This window comes from Phoxinus phoxinus, assembly GCF_949152265.1.
Source record: "Phoxinus phoxinus genome assembly, chromosome: 23".
Taxonomy (NCBI): domain Eukaryota; kingdom Metazoa; phylum Chordata; class Actinopteri; order Cypriniformes; family Leuciscidae; genus Phoxinus; species Phoxinus phoxinus.
In genome coordinates this window covers 12,949,825-12,970,147 of record NC_136898.1, presented here as the reverse complement: position 1 = coordinate 12,970,147, position 20,323 = coordinate 12,949,825, and the positions used below count along the sequence as shown (strand labels likewise).

Sequence of the window (20,323 nt, the reverse complement as noted above, 5' to 3'; positions counted from 1 at the left end):
GTGCTTGTACATCTAGTGAAATTATTTTCATACATGATATACAGTACCACTTTCTTCTTACTAACTCTGTACATATTATACACCTATGGCTGTATGGCTTTAAGACGTGTCCTTCAAACTGAAGTACACATGAAACTCATTCAGACCACATCTGTTTTTCTTCTTCCACCTTTTAACTTTATGACATGCACGTGTACACTACCTTTCAAAAGTGTGGGGTCGGTGAGATTTCTTAATATTTTTTTAAAGACATCTTATGCTTACCAAATTTGCCAATACCGTACAAATAGTAACATTGTAAAATATTGTTATAATTTAAAACAACTGTTTTAATATATTTTAAAATGTAATTTATTCTTGTGATGGCCAAACTGAATTTTCAGTATCATTCCTCCAGTCTTCAGATATCCTTCTGAAATGAGTATGGTACTAAAAACAGTTGTGCTGGTTGCTTAATATTTTTGTGGAAACCGTGATACACTGATATATTGATACATTCTTTAATTAATAGAAAGTTCAAAAGAACAACATTTATTTACAATATAAATCATCATCAATGTCCTGACTGCCACTTTTGATCAGTTGAATTGGATGAAATTAATATTTAAAACCCCAAACTTTTGAACGGTGGTGTATTTATTCATTGTAGTTTGTAATGAGGCTAACTAATAAATGGCATCTTGCATATTCACCTCAATGGTTTCTAAGGTTAACAAAGTTAAGTGCACATTGCTGAATAGTGATTTATAAATTTTCACCTCACATACTCTCTATTTCTTGCACATTTCTCTGAGATATTTCTGAAATACTGATGCCAAAGCAAATACAGAATAATAATAAAAAAAAGAACCTAATACTCTTTGAAAAGGGAATGTTAGGTTTTGGCACATAGACTAGTTACTGATGTGAGCTTTCATCTTGGTATCTATTCCAGCATTAAATGGCTTTTTTAAAACAAGTGTCCAACCACCGTACCCATCTGAGGAGAGAGAAAAAAAGTTTGCTCTTCTCACAGCTCAGTGTACACGCCATGCTATAAACCTTCCTGTTTAAAAATACAATTAAATACTGTGCTAACTACACAAATACATGTTACATATCATGTGTTATGGCACAGTACGCTGATGGTACCTTCCAGGGATGAAGTGGATCAGTGTAAAGTCTGTGCTTCGCAAAGCTCCTTTTATTTCCACACTGTATTGTTGTAGGTGGTGTCTCTTTTTGTCTTTAAATCCGACATAATCCACAATCCCCACTGATGGCAGATGGAAACTTTCTCTTGACTAGGCGGCTCTGTTCTCCTGACTTTGTGTTTGTTTGTGTGCGTTGTTTTGGCGTGACTGGGTTCAGTCCTGAATGACAGTAATGGCCTTTAGGGTTGTCACATGGTGGGAGCTCTGTGTACATGTGGTTTATGTACTTAGGTGTTGCTGGGCTTCCTGCTGTTTATATTTCCCGTATCTATGAGACAACACCAAAGATTTTTAGAGAAAGAAGAAATTATACTGCAGTACAGCACAGTATGCTCAAGTCAGATACAAATAATCAGTTTGTCTCTTTAAAGGGAGAGAGAGAGTTTCGATATTGGGAGATCTCACACGTGCAAATACATATGACTGCCTCAAGAGCAAGACATTGACAAATAGTTATACATTATCACAGCATGCCAACTGGCATTCAGTCACTTAAAGGGGTGTTATAATGCCCTTTTCACAAGATGTTAAATAAGTTGTTGATGTCCCCAGAGTGTGTATGAAATGTGAAGTTTTTGCTCAAAATACCCCACAGATATTTTTTTATAGCATGTTAAAATTGTCACTTTTTGAGGGTGAGCAAAAACACACAGTTTTTGTGTCTGTCCCTTTAAATGCAAATGAGCTGCTGGGAACAGAGGGCGGAGTTTCAAGAGCTTGTGTCATTTTACCTCACACAGACATGCACGGAAAATTTCACAAACTTTTAGCTTTTTATGTTCAAACCGGAGTCAGACAATGATGGAGAGACCCAAGATGAAGTGACAACATGTAGAATGCAACAGGACATTTCTGAATGTTTTTTGTAGTTTATGTGTAGTTATCTTCTAGTCATTGATTAGCATATTCTGTCATGATAATCTATAAATCGTGTTCGGGAGGTGGGGTTTATGTAAATTTTAGGGGGTGTGATGTCACTAACCCGGGAGGAAGCTCGTGTAGTCCCTACCATACGTTTGTAGTTCTTAAAAAGCAATTTCTTTGAAAGAAAATATCTCGCTTTGCTTTGAACTTTGAGCGTTGTAACTTTGCAGATGTTGACAGATCAACTCAAACAGCAACATTATACACTAAGTAAAGTTAGAAAAGTGAAATTATAATCAACCACCCCTTTAACGGCTGACATTTGCTTAGACTGAAGCAGCCAACTGGATCTGACAGCAGCTTGCATCACAAACCATCCATAAGTAAATTATTTTATAATGCTTTGTCTGTAAATGACAGTTATGTTTTCAAAACATTTACTCACATACAATAGCGAGTCGCTGTTTATACTGTTTCCTATGCAATGACGTTAGCCAATTATACCAGTTGCCGTTTACCGATAAGCCTTAAAGGAGCCGCCCCTTTAAACCGGGTAATTTTTGAAAGAGGGCCAGAATGAAGGTCGAATATAATCGGTTTTACACATGTTTGTTGTTTTTTTGCCAAAAAACTTTATTAACATTAAAAGTGAACCTCATAAAACATAAAAATATTTAAATGCATGTCATGACCCATTTAAAATAAAATGTTCAACATATTTTTAATGAATGTTAATTTATGTATAAGCTGCATTTTAGAGCATAGTGTTAATGATAAAGGTATTGTTTCCAACATCACTAACACTAAGCAGGAGGAGACAAAAGTCATTAGGCCTGTACAGTTCACTCACCACAAGTCCACTGCCCGACCTAATGGAGGGACTTCTGCCTGCATCTTCCAGCATTCTCAGAAGTGTGTCTACAGGGAGTTTTCCTTCACCTCCACGAGTCAAATTCTTAACATGCCTGTGGGAATTACAGCATGATATTAATCAGTAACTTGTTAATTAGAGTGATGCTTGTTGCGTAACTAATGATCCAGAATTATTTAATATGTTTTCGCCCTGAGGGCAATGAATCAATGTTATATTTAAGAATGCAAAATGATGTCAGCATTTTGGAGCTAAATATATGGGGGTTAATAATTATTAAGTCTTAAGTAGGCAAGAGCGTGTTGGTGGCGTTTTATGCACAATATATCAGTATTTGGTACCATATCGGTTAATGGAAGATATAAAAAGATTTTAATATATTGTCCAATATATTAAATTATAATATATATTATATATATATATATAATATATATATATACACATACACTGTTAAGTGTAATCTCCAAATGAATATCCATTTTATACTGATCATTATAATGTTGTGATGCCTAAATTCACATGTAGCATTTAAAACTATTGATTTTAAGTTTAGTGTTTTATTTTTATTTATTTAGACAAAATAGTATTTTAATATTGGCCATTTAATAGTTATAAACAATAACATGAAAATGATCAGCTTATCAACATCGACCAGAATTGTAACATCACCCATGGCTTATATTTTTTGGTGCACTTAAAGTCACCTTGAAATCAAAATGGACAATTCTTCTTGTTTTTTTTTATGGAATATTACAGTATTTACCGGTATTCTAAATTATTTATTCTTCCCCTTCCCCTTTATAACTTCCCCTCCCTCTTGCAGAAACATCTCTTCTCTTCTCTGATGATGCACGAGGGCGGGACAACCTGTCACTCACATGACATCACAGCAATAGCAAACCACAACCATCCAATCAATTCACGATGGACAGAATCAAGTCCCGCCCTCTCAGCGTTGCTACATTGGGCAGATTTTGAATTTGATTATGCGGGTAAAAATTGGTTTGGGCAGGAGGACAAAATCTGGGTTGCTGTTGATGTTGCAGCTGAGTCTGCACTTTTAGCCAATCAAGAGCGATAGCGGGCAGATGTGATGATTCATGAGTGACGGGTTTTTAGCTCAATAAGGGGTCAGATTTTGAATTTGTAACTGTATATTCAAGTAATTGCTATTTCAAAGTGGCATAAGTTGTAGCTACAGTAAAAAGTGGGAGAGTGACCCTCTAAAAAGATGGATTACTGGGAGATGACTCGGAGACTCTTTGTAAATATAACCATAACTCTGAGAGAAATCGAATATGGGACTAGTTTTGTCCATCATCATGTGCACATTGGTCTGACCAGGACATCTTTTAAACTGTTTAGACTCGTGAGCTGAATGTGGTTTGAATCAACGATTAATATATTTTTACTGTTCAAAGCTCTGCTTTATGTTCTACAATGTGTACTTCAAGAGAGACGCACTGTAGTTATTTTTGAAGTTAAAGCACATCACAAAGGAAAGTGCATTCATATTATTGTTGTTCTTTTTTTTCTTTTTTCAGCTTTTATTGTGTGTTAAAGTTGTTAATTTCTTAATCCGTTTTACTGTTGTATTATTCACCTGGCAGGGAAATGTATTCATTTTTATAATTTTATTTTGTCATCATTATTTAGTTTTTAAGGAGGTAAATAGTCCTCCTGTGGTTGCCATGACAATTGAATTCTATCACTTTCTTTTGGCTGTGAATATATTTGCAGAGCTTTGGGGCTGTAAATCGTCAACCTTATCTGGCTTACTCTGACCTACATTTGTTCTTGTTTGAGAGGCCATTTCACTCAGATACACGTCACAATAAGAAAGAAAAGACTAATCGCAACTTAAGCATAAATAAAAAATGGAAAATGACTCTCACCAAAGCCCCATAGCACTCTCCTGCAGCACGTGAATGACATCACCACATTTGATGATAACGTCATCCTTGCCGCACTTCAAGTGATCCATCATTGCTCTATACCTTCCAGGAACCTAAAAAACAAGCAAACCAGCATACAACAAGGTTAAAGCAAATCATTAAGACAATATAAACCCATTATCCTTCATTGTTGAAATCTGATTAAACAATTAAAAGTTCCCCCCAAATAACTCTGAATCTGAGCGATATCTTAAAGGGTTAGTTCACCCAAAAATGAAAATTATATCATTAATGACTCACCCTCATGTCGTTCTAAGCCTGTAAGACCTCCGTTCATCTTCGGAACACAGTTTAAGATATTTTAGATTTAGTCCGAGCGCTTTCTGTCCCTCCATTGAAAATGTATGTACGGTATACTGTCCATGTCCATAAAGGTAATAAAGACATCATCAAAGTAGTCCATGTGACATCAGTGGGTTAGTTAGACATTTTTGAAGCATCGAAAATACATTTTTGTCCAAAAATAACAAAAACTACGACTTTATTCAGCATTGTATTCTCTTCCGGGTCTGTTGTGAATCTGCGTTCAGGACTCCACAGTGACGCTGCTGACGTAAGACGCTGCTGACGTGTTATCAGGTGCGCCCGAGCTTCGTTTACAGTCTGAGGGAGACGCACGATGTAAACAAAACAATCTTCGCAAACATGTCTAAGGATTTCGACACAGAGGAAGACTTGCATTTTTTTTTGCCCATCCATATTTATTTGAACCCGAATACTACACGGACGAGATAACACGTCAGCAGCGTCTTACGTCAGCAGTGTCACTGCGGAGACGTGAACGCAGATTGACAACAGACCCGGAAGAGAATACAACGCTGAGTAAAGTCGTAGTTTTTGTTATTTTTGGACAAAAATGTATTTTCGATGCTTCAAAAATGTCTAACTAACCCACTGATGTGGACTACTTTGATGATGTCTTTATTACCTTTCTGGACATGGACAGTATATCGTACATACATTTTCAATGGAGGGACAGAAAGCGCTCGGACTAAATCTAAAATATCTTAAACTGTGTTCCGAAGATGAACGGAGGTCTTACGGGCTTAGAACGACATGAGGGTGAGTCATTAATGACATAATTTTCATTTTTGGGTGAACTAACCCTTTAAGGTCAAAGCTCACCAGCAGCACATCGTCTTCTTCATCAGAGTCGGAGATGTTTGAGATGTCAGTGGTCCAGTCCTCCAGACCCTCACAGATGTCCACTGACTGAGAAGTCCCAGGCCAGCCTGCAACCCACAACCAGCCAAACCATAATGACATTCCCACCATATGGATTGTAAATCTTTCATGCGTTGCAATTACGTGATACAATTTCATGCATATAAATGTGCCACAATTTACATATTACAAATTAAAAATCCCATTCCAAAAACCCATTGAGTTCGATAGCATAGTAAATTTTTCTGCACCTTATCAACCAGATTTAATTCCAATCAAAATGGCCTTCCCACGGCCTCTGACTCACTGCGGCGGTTGTGGTGGCTGGGACGTGGAGAAACGAGGACTGGGTCTGTCAGAACCGGACTCACGCGGCCTGAATCGGCCTCTTCTGAGCTGACGGACGCCCCCTGGAGCTTGCTGTGAGGAAGGACATCAAAACAACCTGAGCAGCCAGTGATCTGTGTGGAACTCCAGGGCATGCACACGGACATATGCCTCACACTGACCCCACCAACCGATGGACCGGACAGAAACAAGGGCATCAAAAAAACACAACAACAACCATCAAACGTCGTCACAAACAGGATATTCTTGAACAGGACTGCGGTCAGTTGGCAAGTAAACTCGGTTTTAATGATATGAGTGTAATTTCAAGTCAGTCAATTAAATTTGAGTAAATATTCAATAATAGCTGAGTTGACATTATATTGACTCCAATCCTGTTCCGTTGAACAACATAACATTCAAAGAAATTGTTTTGAAAAACCAAATATAAAGTACTATGTGCTACAAACAACTTATTTATATAAATACACAATTATTATTTATTACAAATATACATTGCATTCATTTAGGGTGAAGTATATACGTATATGTCTGTCACATAAAAAAAATCTATCCTAATTGTTACATCAAAATAATAAAAACTTGCACATTAGCCAATTAATTAGCCCATGACTATTGAATTTGATAGTAGTTATAGTAGATAGTAGAATTTTTATAGTGTTAGTCACAATACAATTTAAACTAGATTTAGATGAATGAATAGGATTCAATGCTTCTTAGAACTTCTTCTTCAACTTCACACTAAATGTTTGAAAATAGTTCATAATGCTTATTAAATTTGCTAATAGCATTTTACATTTTGGTTCTCCAAAGTCCAAGCCCAATGTTTCCATCGAGTAGTTTTCAAAAATGAGGAGATCAAGAGTGTTTTTCATGCCAGTATGATACAGATTACTATATCCATCATGCAGATGGGCTCAAAGCTAACAGTATTTATGAAGGTGATTTACACACAGTAAGATAAAACCTGTCGATTATTGTGCTAAGTTTCAGATCCTTTCATATGCAGATGTTAATTTACACATTTTACACCCATGCTATGAGATTGCATAAACAATGTGAGGGGTTATGGGAATACAGTGAGGATCACCTGTCGCCCAAGGGTGGAAATAATGGCTGCTCACTATCCAGGTGAGCATCGCCTGAGAAAGAGAAAGGCAGAGTTTGACCCACCAATCACGACTGATTTATTCAAGACCGATATTAACAGAAACGAAGATGCAAAGTAGGAACCTTTGTCAATCTTTTGCTGATTGTTGAGAATTTTTCTAATCTCAGTGAGCCATGCAATCTTCACATCTACTGTTGGAGCCTGCAAAATAAAACATTTAGGCTACAAAATATAGATAATTTTTTCTCACAAGCAAATATTTTTCTTATTTAATTTTTTTTTTCTGATTTAATATTTATTTAAAAATGTTTACTGTTATATATTTTTATATAATGTATATATATATATATATGTCCGATTTTTTAAAAATATTTTAAATACTTCATTTTTTATTACAAGCTATATAATCATCACAACGATTTTAGTAATAAGTTAAACTAAACACATCATACATTTCTTTTCTTTCTTTTTTCGCTTTTATTAAAACCAAAAACGTTTTACTTATTTCCAGTTTTCAAATATATTTTGAATCCCACACTTTAAATGTGATTTCACGACTTCTGGACCGCAGTGTATGAAATCTGAATAAAAAAATGTCTATTTAGTTCTTCTGAAGTACAGTATATCTAAAATCCCACATACAGTATTATTTAGTTCTGCAAGTTCTACAAACAAATTTGCGTTCAGGACTTGACATTAGCGTTCACTGTGAGGAGGTATTGAGGAGGCGTTAGTAAGTGATGACAGAGGCCCTTGTAACTTTTTATCTATTGAATTCTGTGGAGTTTTAACCTTGATAAAATGACTCACCTGAACAACATACACCTCCTCTTTTCCGTTGTACCAAATTTCAAACTTCTTAACATCCCCTTTGACGTTTTCTGTGATACCAACAGCACTCATCTGCAAATGAAACAGAGGAGTCAAAGACCTCACTTGGAAATTCAGTAATGCAATATTTTAATAACCTTGTGGGTTTTTAAACTGCCAATGAAATTTGAGTTAAGCCTAAAATCCCTTTCATAAAAATCTCTTTGAGCACACCTAAAATAGGGCTGGAATAAACAAATAGGTGCTTAACTCCAACATCAGTGCAACACAACAAGCTCAAAAATTGGTTTAAGTGTAGAAAGTAGGTCAAAGTTGGCTGGTTAGCTGCATGGTGGATGTGGTAACTGCACCATCTGGCTGCCAAAACCATCTTTGTACATTGATGGTCATTCAAAAGTAGTCATGCATTCTGACCGATTAAATATTTAAATGCCAAATAGGTCGGTCTCTCACTCTCTCTCACCATCAGGCAGTGTTTGAAGCTGTACGAGGCTGTCCGATCATGTCCCTCTCCACTCTCCTCTCTCTTCTTGCAGAAAAGCAGAGCTCTTTCATGAAGGAATAGATGCCTTTGCATGGGTTTAAAGCGAGCCATGTCCTTCATGCGCGTTGGGCCTTTCCTATGGTTGATCCAGACGTTGAAAGAGCCCTGCATAAGGACGCGGCCCAGGTCACTCAATTCACCCTGGATACAAAGAATGTGGGAATGCAAATAGAAACACGTTTGAAAGTTAATTGCAGGCCATATTCTAATAACAAAAACATATTGCATCAACTGTCAGTCACGATAACATTAAAATGACCCATTATGCTTTTTCGGATATTACCTTTCATGTAGTGTGTAATATAGCTGTTTGTGAATGTAAAAGGTCTGAAAGTTTCAAAGATCATGATAAATTGTCTCCCAACAGAAAGAACAGATTCTGAACTGCCTGAAATGAGTCGTCAGTAATTCCAGTCTTAAAACTTCCTGCCTGAACCTACGTAGGTTTGTAACAACTGAGCATAATGCCAGCATGTTGTCTTCAATGGCCGTCTGCGAACAACGTCTACTTTGACCCGCCCTCAAACACTAGTTGTAGCTGAGGCCTGAAAAGGTTTGGTTCGGGTTGTTGACATGTCGTGAAGACGCTGCTTTCTGCACTGTGAATGCTAATCCACTTTGCATGCACTTCCAATACTGTTACAGACAGTATCGGTACTGTTTGTATCACTGAGTATGCAGTGCTGAGGAAGCCTCCGGAGCTGAAATTCAGATATAGTAATGGGAGTTTTGTTTCCGACACGCGCTTTAAGCGGAAGACCAATCACAACAGACTGAGCCATCTGACCAATCAGAGGCTGAGCAGAGTAGGCTCGCAGAAAGGCAGGGAGTACAAAGGCCGAATCCTTGATCAAACCGTTTCAGACACTGTGAGAAAAAAGTTGATGCTGGTTTTTGACCTTGGATGCATGTAAACATATTGTTGGAGACCTTCAAAACAAAATTAGGAACCTTTAAAATAGCATAATAGGCGCACTTTAATACTCCGCCTGTCTCCATTCTCATTTGTTGGCCACACCTCATAACCTGTGATGGAAATTTGATGCATGGAGTCATTGACGGACTTGAGGAGATCCAGCATGGCATTTAGCGCCCCCTGCAGCTCAGATGCATATTGTGAGTTTGAGCTGTGCTTTAGTAGTTCCTAATCAAAGAGACAGGAAGCACTTAGTGAAAATACTGGGGGAAATGTGGAATTTTGGATTTGTTTTGTTTTGGTTTGGTTAAGCACCTTCAGAAGAAGCTGGTACTTGGTTAAACGTTGAACAGGTTTCAGCAAATATGAGTCCAGCCCTAGTTTATGATCCAGCTTCCTTTTGCACTCCTAAATAAGAAAACAGAAAATAAATGTAGTAAAATAAAAGATTTAAAACTCATAACAGGATATAAACCATCCCACTAATCACTACCTATGCCTATAGATATATGCGAGTGCCGTTTATTGTAATCATTGTAATCAATTGTTATTGTATGGCTGTGTGAATTCAAAAAAAATATCCACATCAATACCTGGATGAAGACTGAATCAGAACACTGCCTCCAGAGGGCATCTGAGCGAGGTTTGTTCTGGCAGTAGCGCTCGTAGACCTGAAAATGTTCTTTCTGCAAAAAAATGAATTACAAGAGAACTGTTATAGGAAATAGATCAGTGTTTCCTATACTACTTTTCTAAGGAGTCACTACTGAATCTTCAGCACCGCAGCAGAATACATCATATTTACCTGAATTGTGAATGTGAGTTCACAGTCTATTGAATGAGATGCAATAAAAGGGAGTGTACCAAAAATGTAAGGCAAAAAATGTCTTTCTGTTGAGATGTCATCAGAGCCTGCATGCAAAAACAACGCCCAACGTGACCAGTCTAGTCACGAACAAACAATTTACGAACCAATGATTCTTACGAGTCGGTTCTTTTTAGTGAATCAAAGACATACAGCATGACCGGTGTAGATTAAGTCCACTGTGAATTACTCTTTTGAGCAGGTTCTTTTAATAAACAGTTAAAAAAAATACCAGTTTCAGTCAGTGTGACTGAATCAACGTACTGTATAACTCACTTACTAAACAGCAAGTTATCATTATTTTCATGTCCATATCAAAATGAATGAGTTTTGTGTTAGTATCATTACTGACCAATTGTTCATACTGTATGATATGTCATTAAAGATACATAGATTTGTTGAATTGTATATGTGTGTGTGTGCGTGCATGCGTGCGTGACTGTGTGCATAGTCTAATGCCTGCATGTATTTGATCAAAGTACAGTAAAAACAGTTATCAGTAATATTGTAAAATAATATTGTAATATTGTTACAATTTAAAGTTTTTAATAATAGTTTCAATATATTTCAAAAATGTAATTTATTCCTGATGTTCAGCATCGCTATTCCAGTCTTCAGTGTCACATGATCCTTCAGAAATCATTCTAATATGCTGATTTGTTGCTCAAGAAATCTTTCTTATTATTATCAATGTTGCACTGCTTAAAGGAGAACTCCGGTCAATTTTAACATTGAGCTCAATTTTTAGTAAATTTGGAGTGCTGTCAATACAGAAAACAACGACAAAAATCGGTGTTGCCTACACCGTGTTATCCTCTTTTCAAAATTTGCACCCTATTGACTTGAATGGGGTCTAATTTTAAACCTGCTTTTATTTCTCTTATCATCCTTGATGTGTCATACAAGTGCCCAGCCATGTTGAGTGATTCCTTCAGAGTGAACACGAGTGAATCTGACTGCAGTAGATGTGAAAGATATTCATAAAAATGATGTTATATCACAGCCAGCGCACATACCTGTATTTAGTTCCTGTTTTCGGTCGAAGTCCACAGTAGTCGATTGTCGAGTTCACGCACATAGGTTTAGTTACCTATGATCACGCGCGTGAACTCGACAATCGGCTACTTTGGACTTCGACCAAAAACAGGATGTAAATACAGGTATTTGCGCTGGCTGATATAACATCATTTTTTGACCGGAATGATGTTCCAAAATTGACCGGAGTTCTCCTTTAATATTTTTGTGAAAAATGTAATACTTGAAATGTCAAAGAAAAAGCATTTAGTTGAAATGCCTTTACATAGATATGACACAGAATTTCTCACCCTTTCCAGAAAGCGTGCTCCCACTCTCTCTGGGGACTCTAAGCAGCTCTCCAGGTCCTGCAGGAATATTCTGCACAACAAAGACAGGATCAGCATGAATGTGTGTTTATGTATCCATGTGTGTGGGCATATTTCTCACCTGCTGTGGAATTTATAGATCTCAGGCAGATTTCCAAACAGCTCTTCTTTCTTGTTTCGCAGTACAGATGGCAGTATATGAGAGAGAGATGGGTTATCCATCTCCGCCCTATAACCCTTTCACCCAGGAACAGGAAAAAATGTATGACTTTCAAATATTCTAAATATTGGAGCAGTAATTAATCATTAAATATTAATCAATATTTTTCCTTCTAAATATCAAATGAGTTTAAAGACTTCTCTAGGCTTGTGATATTTTACTTTGTTATAAAAGTTACCAGTGATTACTGAAATGTTATTTTCGTGTATTCTCTAATGTCTGTATTTGATATGAATGCAGTAACAGTGCTTGCTCATTTAGCCCGGCTTCCAGAAATTAAATATGGAAAGATGTTTTGTTTGAGAAAGTGTCTTTAACATGTCAATACATACATCTGTTTTTCTGACAACTATGGTCATTGAAGTCTATAGTTTAAGGGATCATTTCTCAGTTAAAGCCTTACTTTCCAGGTATATTAAAGTGTCCTCTCTTTGAGAGAAAGAACGTATTATCTTGATGTTTTGAGAAGACTCTCCTGTTTATAGTTAGAGCCATGGCCAAATCCAAACTTGGAAAAGCTGTGTCGGTGTGTGTGTTAGTCTTTTTGGTTACAGGTTAAGGAACCACTGGCATTATTGGAGATGGACTGAGTTGTTGTTCTGGACAGGCTGGCGCCCAGCAACACAAATCTGCGACCTGGAAGGTCGACGTGCCTAACTTCAGGGTCCGAGTGTCAGCTGCATAATACATGGAGTGATATACAGTACCTCAGTCTATCTGTATGTGTATGGAAAAGTACTATGTTTATCTATTTCTTAGCCAATCAGAATCATTCAACCTGAAGCAAGGACGTAGCTTAGACCTTGCGTAACTGCTGTGGTCTTTGTAACTGTAAGCGGGCCGGCCTACGTACTCCATTGAGTCTTGAAGCTGACTTCTGCTGATGAAACTGCAAACTTTCTTTAAATTTATTATAATTCTGACTCTTGTCTTAATTAATCTTTTTTTGTTCTGGGTCTTTGACTCTAAATCCCCTTGCACTCTAATAGTACACTTTTCATTTATTTTGCACCCTTAATCATTGTGCCAAGTGATCAGAGCCATCAGTTTACTTTCTTCTTATATGGCGGTCTCAATGGTTGTACAGAAAACATCAGAAAAACGTGTATGTACATGACCATTCTCTGACTCACCGTGGCACTATAAACTACAGTGTGAAAGGAAAGATGTGAATTCAAAATGATTGGATCATCAACTATATCACAGCTGTTAGGCAAATGGGATGTGGGAGAACAAAACACAGACCAATTATTTCAAGGTCATTCGGTCAAGACATTACCAGCAAAACAGACAGTAGCTCCTCTACGTAGATTCTCTCCGTCTCAATCAGCTCCTTCATTACGTGGCTGTAGACGCGAGGGATGCATGGGCAGAGAGAGGGGAAGAAAGAGATGAGGACAGAAAGGGAAAGAGACTGGTGAGAGACAGACAAAAAGAGGAGCTTCAGAAGGAATTCGTGATTCGTGAACATACATTTTTTGTCGAGATATTGCATAAATGCTCACCGTTTGTGCTGGTCAGGGTTCTCAACTCCATCGGGGCCGTAGGACAGACAGCTGCGGTTCTCCTCGTAGTCGTGCATCACCTCTATCTAGGGTACAAGAACCAGGAAAAAGTTCCTAAAGCTGTCAGCAACGAGTAGAACCGGTGCGCTTTGTATGATTTTGAGACGAACAAGGACGGTCAGCCAAACCTTCTTTGTGCTGGGGCCTTTCCGTGAAGCCCTTTTACCAGGGAGTGCAAGATCAAAAGAAAACCTTAAACTGGAGTTCACATCAAAACCTTAGAAAAAGACAGGCAACAGTCAGACCGATGGCAATCGTTCACCATGAGCAAATGCAGTTGAAATAGATAAACATACTGTGTTTAGGAGAGAACAGGGGGGATTTGCAGCGTGGCGAGTTCTCGGGCCTTGGAGCGACCAGCTGGATGGGTCTGACCTGAATATCAGCCAGTTTTCTCAGACAGGCCTGTCTGCTCTGGATCATTCCCTGTACTGTTGATACCTTCTCTGTGACAGCCTCTATCTGAGACTATAAAACCAAAAGGGGGTTAACTTAAAATAGGCACTTTTTATAATAGGCTAAATTTCTACTCTGTAGAAAAAGAGGGGCATTTTCACTACTGGTCTCAAAGGGTATATTTGTGCTCTATGTGTGTCAGTACCTGCAGCTGTGGTGTGAGTATTGCCTCAAACTCCAGACTGAGGAAGCCCGGATTAGACCGCAGGACTGAGGGCGCTGTCTCCATCAGTTTCTCAATATCCCGCAGGGCTACCTGCGCCCCCTCTTTGGACTGAAACTTGTCCAGCAGCTGGTTAGCCATCATATAGGCCCCCTCATCACACCAACGCACAGTCTGCCCATACATAGATATGCAAAGTCTGTATGTGCTTTGCATAAAGTGCATATACAGTATTACATGGTTCTTGTTTTTGCATTTAATACCTCCTCCAACCGCAACAGCAGGTCCCGAATGCGTGTGAGAGATGCCCGCTTGGCACGCAGAGCTGTTGTGAGAGTGTCACAGTGATGCCTCAGTTCATTGCAGCGCTGAACTATTAAGGCAAGAGCGTAGTGATGACTTGCTGCAAGCTGGTGCCCATGAAGAATAATAATCTGAGCACGGCCCATCTCATCCTGCAAGAACAACAGAGCTATTAATCAAACACTTATATTACTTGAAATACAGGTCAAAAGATGTTTCACCTTGTCAGCTCTCAACATCAGCATCAGTCAACATTTGTGGAGTGCAATGCATTTGAACTGAAGCACAGTCTCAAAAAAGTTTCTTTTCATTTTCTATGAATGTTTACTGGTAAAAAAAAGAAGAAATATTTAAAATGTTAAACCTCTGCTGTGGTCTCCAGCATCTCGAGGTCTTTGAGCAGCTGCTCCATTTGGGCCACTGTTGTCCCCACAGATGCAATTGCTTTCTCCTGCGTACTGAGTCTCTCCAGAATGGCCTCCATCTATGCACAAAGACAAAATAATTATTTTCAAAAATGCATTGAAGATCAATATTTCATATTGCATTCATTCAAGATTTTCACAAAAATATTATAGAGGATTTTGGCATTGGTTTGATTACAAAAGATGTTTTAATGGATTTTTTTTTCCACAGCTGTTAAAGGGGACCTATTATGTCCTTTTTACAAGATGTAATATAAGTCTCAGTTGTCCCCAGAACCCCAGTGTCTGTGAAGTTTCAACTCAAACTACCCCAATAGATCATTCGTTATACCATGTTGTAAATGTTAAAGCTGCCCGTGAACCGATCATCTCTTCTTTCTAGTTAATTTAAAGCATCAAATAAACATGAATGAACATAAGAAGGAATGTACACTCCATTTTTCAAGTTCAAATCCTCCCATGTTAATCTACTAACCCTCCTGACTGCTTTGTTGGACAAAATGGCGGATGGCGAAGTATGATTGGTCAGATCACCTGTCGATCAAGCTCCCTGCAAAGGGTCAATGCCTACACAGTGTAGCTTTAAAAGCAATTTATTTAAAAGCAAATATCTTCCTTTGCTTTGAACTTTGAGCGTTGAAACTTTGCAGATGTTGTTTATGCTCAAACAGCAACATTACACACTAACTAAAGTTAGAAAAGTTAAATCATAATCAACCACCCCTTTAAACTAAGTTCTCTTTCACGTCTTTTTGCACTTAAACTGTCAAATACACTCAAGGTTATGTAAAAAACACAACGTTTACATAAACACAGTCGGTTATGTCTATGAACGTCACATTGCATAAAAACTGTATACGGCTTATTCTGAGACACTGATTATGATTTATTGGGGTTGGATTTATGTAGGTGGATTTTTTTCCATTATAGGGTGGTTGTGTACACACACTGCCGACACCCATTTATGTTCAAACACCATGTAAAAGTAAATTTTGCATAATATGTCCCCTTTAAATTGTTTGTATTAAACATAATGTGCAGTAAGAGTAGAGTAATTGAAATAATTGAGTCGAAGGTATAAAAATGAACAGAGACTTTAAATAACACAGCAACTCAAATTGGTGCAAATCAACAACTTTTTTCTGTTGATTTACAATAACCATCCGAATTAACCGATTCACTAAAATGAAAGGACTTTCCAATGCTGCAAACAGAAAGTGGATCATTTAGGACTTTCCAATGCTTCAAATGAGAAAGTAGACCATTTCAGACAAACCGATATGCTAGATAGATGCAGACTTTCCATTTCTGCAAATGAGAAAGTAGACCTTTTCAGACTAACCGATTTACTATAAAGACTTCCAGCGCATCTTATAAAAGCGGCGAGTACACTGTCTTTAGGACCAACAGAATCACTAACAGTAACTTTCTAGCATTACATACAGTATGATGGAGAAAGCCGAAAGATTGTGTTAAACCTCAGCTCACAGTAGTCGACTTAATGAATGCGAAGTACTATTCAAAACAGCGATATAGCATTTGGTTGTGCATACCGTGAATAGTTGGAAAAGCTTGTTACTACAAAAGCAGTATTGTTAAAGTACCATAGTTAAGCTAGTACACTTTTAGCTCATTACTCCAACACTGGTCTGTACCTCATGGAAGCTCAGCTCGTATTGGAGGAGTTGAAGGTATTGTTGAAGCTTTAGGTGGTGCTTCTCAAAAAAGCCATCAAAAGCCATTTCCATGTCCCGTAACTGTGCCACGAGACTGCAATAAACAAGTGGAACATGATGATTTTTTACACAAAGAGCCTCCCTGAATTTTACACAAAGAGCCTAAGCTGAAGTCCATTTTGATTGGCACAAAACTGCATTGTGAATTAGAGGAAGTTGAACGGATGTCAACCAATCCAATAACAAGAGGATAAAAATTAAAAGAAGCAATAAATACTGCATGATTTTGATTACCTGAAAAACATAAATACTCCTTGGAGAGTTTTTCAGCAACCCGAATGAGCTGACAATGATTTACTTACTCTGCTGGTGGCGAGTAATACTGTATGAAGGCTACCTCTGCACTCTTTCTTTGTCTTGGCTGATGTCTCTGTCTTCTGCCGCAGCGCCTTCCATTGCTTTTGAGGCCTCGAGGTTTGAGAGCAGCTGACGTCCATCCCTCATAACTGACCTAATGTCATCCTGTAGTAGTTTTCAAATCATATGTCTTATTCAACCATATCTTAAATAATTATAAAAAAAAATCCAGTATTAAAGCTTTTTATGTGTCTCCAAACACAGTCATTGTGTTCTATATTTAATATTTCCCAAGTTTGAAACCACATTGAAAGTCTGGGATTCAAAAAATCTATAAAATTTCACATTATTTTTTCTATTCCGTTTTTAAAAAAAAAAAATTGCTGTGCTGATAATATAATTTGCATTAGATCAAATTGTATTAAATTAGACCATTTAAAAAAGTGTCAGACCCCACTGTTTATGTGCACAATAGGCCCACTCAATTGTGAGACTCATATCTCCATACCTTCATCTGTCTGTATTTGTCAGTGTGTGATCTGAGTAGGTACTCAATGCCACTGGCTTCATCGGGCAGCTCAATCTCAGACAGCTCTGTGCCGAATGTCTGCAGTAGTTGAGCGATCTCCTTCACTGTCACTGCAAAACTCTCTATGGCCTGGAGGAGGCAGCACAGACAGAAATATGCATTACTCAGCAGTTATTGCAAATATAGTTCAAAGCCTCCTTATCCAAAATCAGATATAAATATATTTATAGCTGCAAATCTAAATTAATGAATAGGAAGTAAACAGATATCCTTTAGTAAGTGATTTGGTTCTCTTATCAGCATTAAATAGTGACACATACAATGCGATTTTGCAATTTAATTCCATTTTGTGAGCATATAATGGCATTTTTTGTTACAGCATAAATGACTGTCATTTTCCTTTCTTGAAATCAGAAAGCTTACCGTACGCAGAACTATCCAGTCACTATGGCATTGCTCCAGGTTACCCCCAAACTCAGTATTCAGCTGATTTTCATCAATGAAGCGAAGCAGGTCTGACAGGGAGCTCAGCATTATCATCTGAATAAGGCAGAAAATAGCTAGGGAATTAATTACGCACAATATATTTAATGAAAATTGCGATTAATAATCCATTCATTAAGCAGACTAACCTTGTAAGGGTGGAATGGCCTTTTAACGGCCTTGTTATGGATAAATAAAGATTGAATAAAAATAGATGCAAATGTTGTCCCACATAATCAGTGGGGATTAAAACAAATGAAAGGTCTCAATATTATAGTTACAACTTGGTGTTTGTTTTGCTGTTCATGACTTCAGGTATGCATCTCATCACTATACATAAACAGAACTATTGTTTTGTACCACAGAGGATTCTTGTCAACTCTTACCGGCATCTTGAGCGCAAAGTCGTCCTGACTGAAGCGGAAACCGAGGTCAGTTCCAGTGGTCTGAAGGTGGGTTTTGGGCCTCAGCACTAGAACTAAATGCAAATGTCCAGGGAATGACATCTGAAGAAGAGATGGGATATTTCAGCAATTTCAGTACATGTTCAACTTCTTTCCTATCACATAATTCAGGATGATTTAAAGAGTAATAATATGGTAATTTAATCATAAACAGCAAGGTTGCTGCTTGTATATCATCCTCCCACTTCTAATGTGTTCATAGATGTAGAAATCTAGGTCAGACACCCACATGTCCCCGTGGATGAACATATTTAAATTGTAATTAAGTAATCACAGAAAAAGTTACTGTAATATCCATTAAAATGTGTTTTTTTAAAGCCTTTACAAAGCTAAAAAAATGTGAAACAATTGCTTTTTGTAACACATTTCTTGCTGATTAAAGCAGGAAATTCAGTCTGACTACAAGCAATGCAGCTTTTCAGACCCTATGAAGACAATCAATATCCGAGGAAATCCAAGGCTGAATTTGTTGACTGTGTTAACCTACTAATGCTGACAAGAAAGTGTAGGCTGTCTGTCTTCTCCCTTTTTGACAGACTGGTTATCAATAAACTTCATCAGAGACACTCACACTTTTCACTCAGATTGCTGTGCTAGTCTCCCATAATCATCAGAGGTTAAAATGTACCCTTCTGGTGCATATGTGTAATTGCTTACAATAAAACATGCACAGTTAGTCATAATGGAGTTAAAAGCGTGGTCAGGTGTTTAAAAACATGGCGATCATTGCACATAACTATTCAAAGGTAACACATATCATTGCTGACTGCAATAATTATCACAGTAGGCTAATAACTAACAGTTAACATTACAAAAGCGCGCGTGATCTAGTTTTTAGTTCCTCTATAAAGCATAAGGCTCCCATCCAGCGCCCGCATAGCGTGTTACAGTTCTGCAGTAAAAACCCGGTCCAAAACAGAGAAGAATCCATCTTACCGCAGCCCTCTGGATCCGGGGCAGTCCCCTGAGTGGATTAGCCTCCGCCATTGTTTCTAATTTGCCCGTTTAGTGGGGATGTAGACCCACTTCTTAGCCTCACAACTTCCCTCCCTCCATGACTTTGTCTGCGGGACTGTGAGCAGCAGCAGAAGCAGCGAGCAGTCGCAGAGCGGATGCTGCAGTGGCGACGACACCTTGACCGCACTTATCTGCTCATTCATGTCACACCTAGAAAATGACACTCTTACGCGTAACAAAATCTATCCGTGAAACCACATTTTTGTGTGATTTACTCGAATCAGACCTGATTGGATTATATTGCAAGTGTTACAGATGGTGAGGGACACGAGTAATCAAATCCAGAACCATGGACAGAGGTCGATAAGCACTCGGACCGATACCTTCTTCCCACCTACCACCACATCATCACCTCAATTACATACGATAATTATACAAATATAGGCCTATTTTAAAAATGGGCTACAAAAATTATAAATAAATTATAAAAATATATAAATAAGTTATGAATACTGTGTGTGTGATATGATGTTAAATGTATAATCAATTAGTAAATATATAAATTAACAAAATATAATAAATGAATCGATTACACAGTTGGCATAATTTATAAATGAACTGATTTCATCTTATTTGGTTAAAATACCATTTAATATGACTAAATCAACCTAATTATAGTAGTAATATAACAATGTAGTAATGTACCAGTCAATAGTTTGG

At 37.7% G+C, this 20,323-nt stretch overlaps 1 protein-coding gene across 2 annotated transcripts; it reads right to left on the bottom strand.

Annotated features, from left to right (window-relative positions):
* Positions 1-420: 420 nt before the first annotated feature.
* On the bottom strand, positions 421-20,018 carry mcf2b (MCF.2 cell line derived transforming sequence b). Of its 2 annotated transcripts, XM_079599648.1 has the most exons (27): positions 19,583-20,018; positions 18,569-18,688; positions 18,123-18,239; positions 17,679-17,828; positions 17,211-17,335; positions 16,793-16,907; positions 15,077-15,196; positions 14,673-14,864; positions 14,392-14,583; positions 14,087-14,258; positions 13,919-14,007; positions 13,731-13,816; positions 13,505-13,571; positions 12,127-12,242; positions 11,988-12,057; positions 10,391-10,483; positions 10,113-10,205; positions 9,900-10,025; positions 8,801-9,022; positions 8,317-8,409; positions 7,629-7,707; positions 7,486-7,537; positions 6,355-6,551; positions 6,009-6,115; positions 4,824-4,936; positions 2,908-3,022; positions 421-1,461 (listed from the first exon to the last, which is right to left on the bottom strand). In XM_079599648.1, exons 1-27 carry the CDS (start codon positions 19,631-19,633, stop codon positions 1,447-1,449), a joined length of 3,087 nt encoding a protein of 1,028 aa, XP_079455774.1. In that variant the 5' UTR covers positions 19,634-20,018; the 3' UTR covers positions 421-1,446. The 2 variants fall into 2 exon arrangements, with proteins under 2 accessions (XP_079455774.1, XP_079455773.1); XM_079599647.1 differs by lacking the exon at positions 421-1,461 and having other exon boundaries at positions 2,690-3,022; positions 19,583-19,768.
* Between the last annotated feature and the right edge of the window lie 305 nt (positions 20,019-20,323).

What these genes read in the sequence shown, in the direction of transcription:
- mcf2b (XM_079599647.1), bottom strand. Translation starts at nt 19,633, where the DNA reads ATGGCGGAGGCTAATCCACTCAGGGGACTGCCCCGGATCCAGAGGGCT. An exon ending in AAGGCCCCAGCACAAAGAAG is followed by an intron (nt 13,817 to 13,918) that starts GTTTGGCTGACC and finishes CTTGTACCCTAG; the next exon opens with ATAGAGGTGATGCACGACTA. An exon ending in GAGCACGCTTTCTGGAAAGG is followed by an intron (nt 10,484 to 11,987) that starts GTGAGAAATTCT and finishes ATTTTTTTGCAG; the next exon opens with AAAGAACATTTTCAGGTCTA.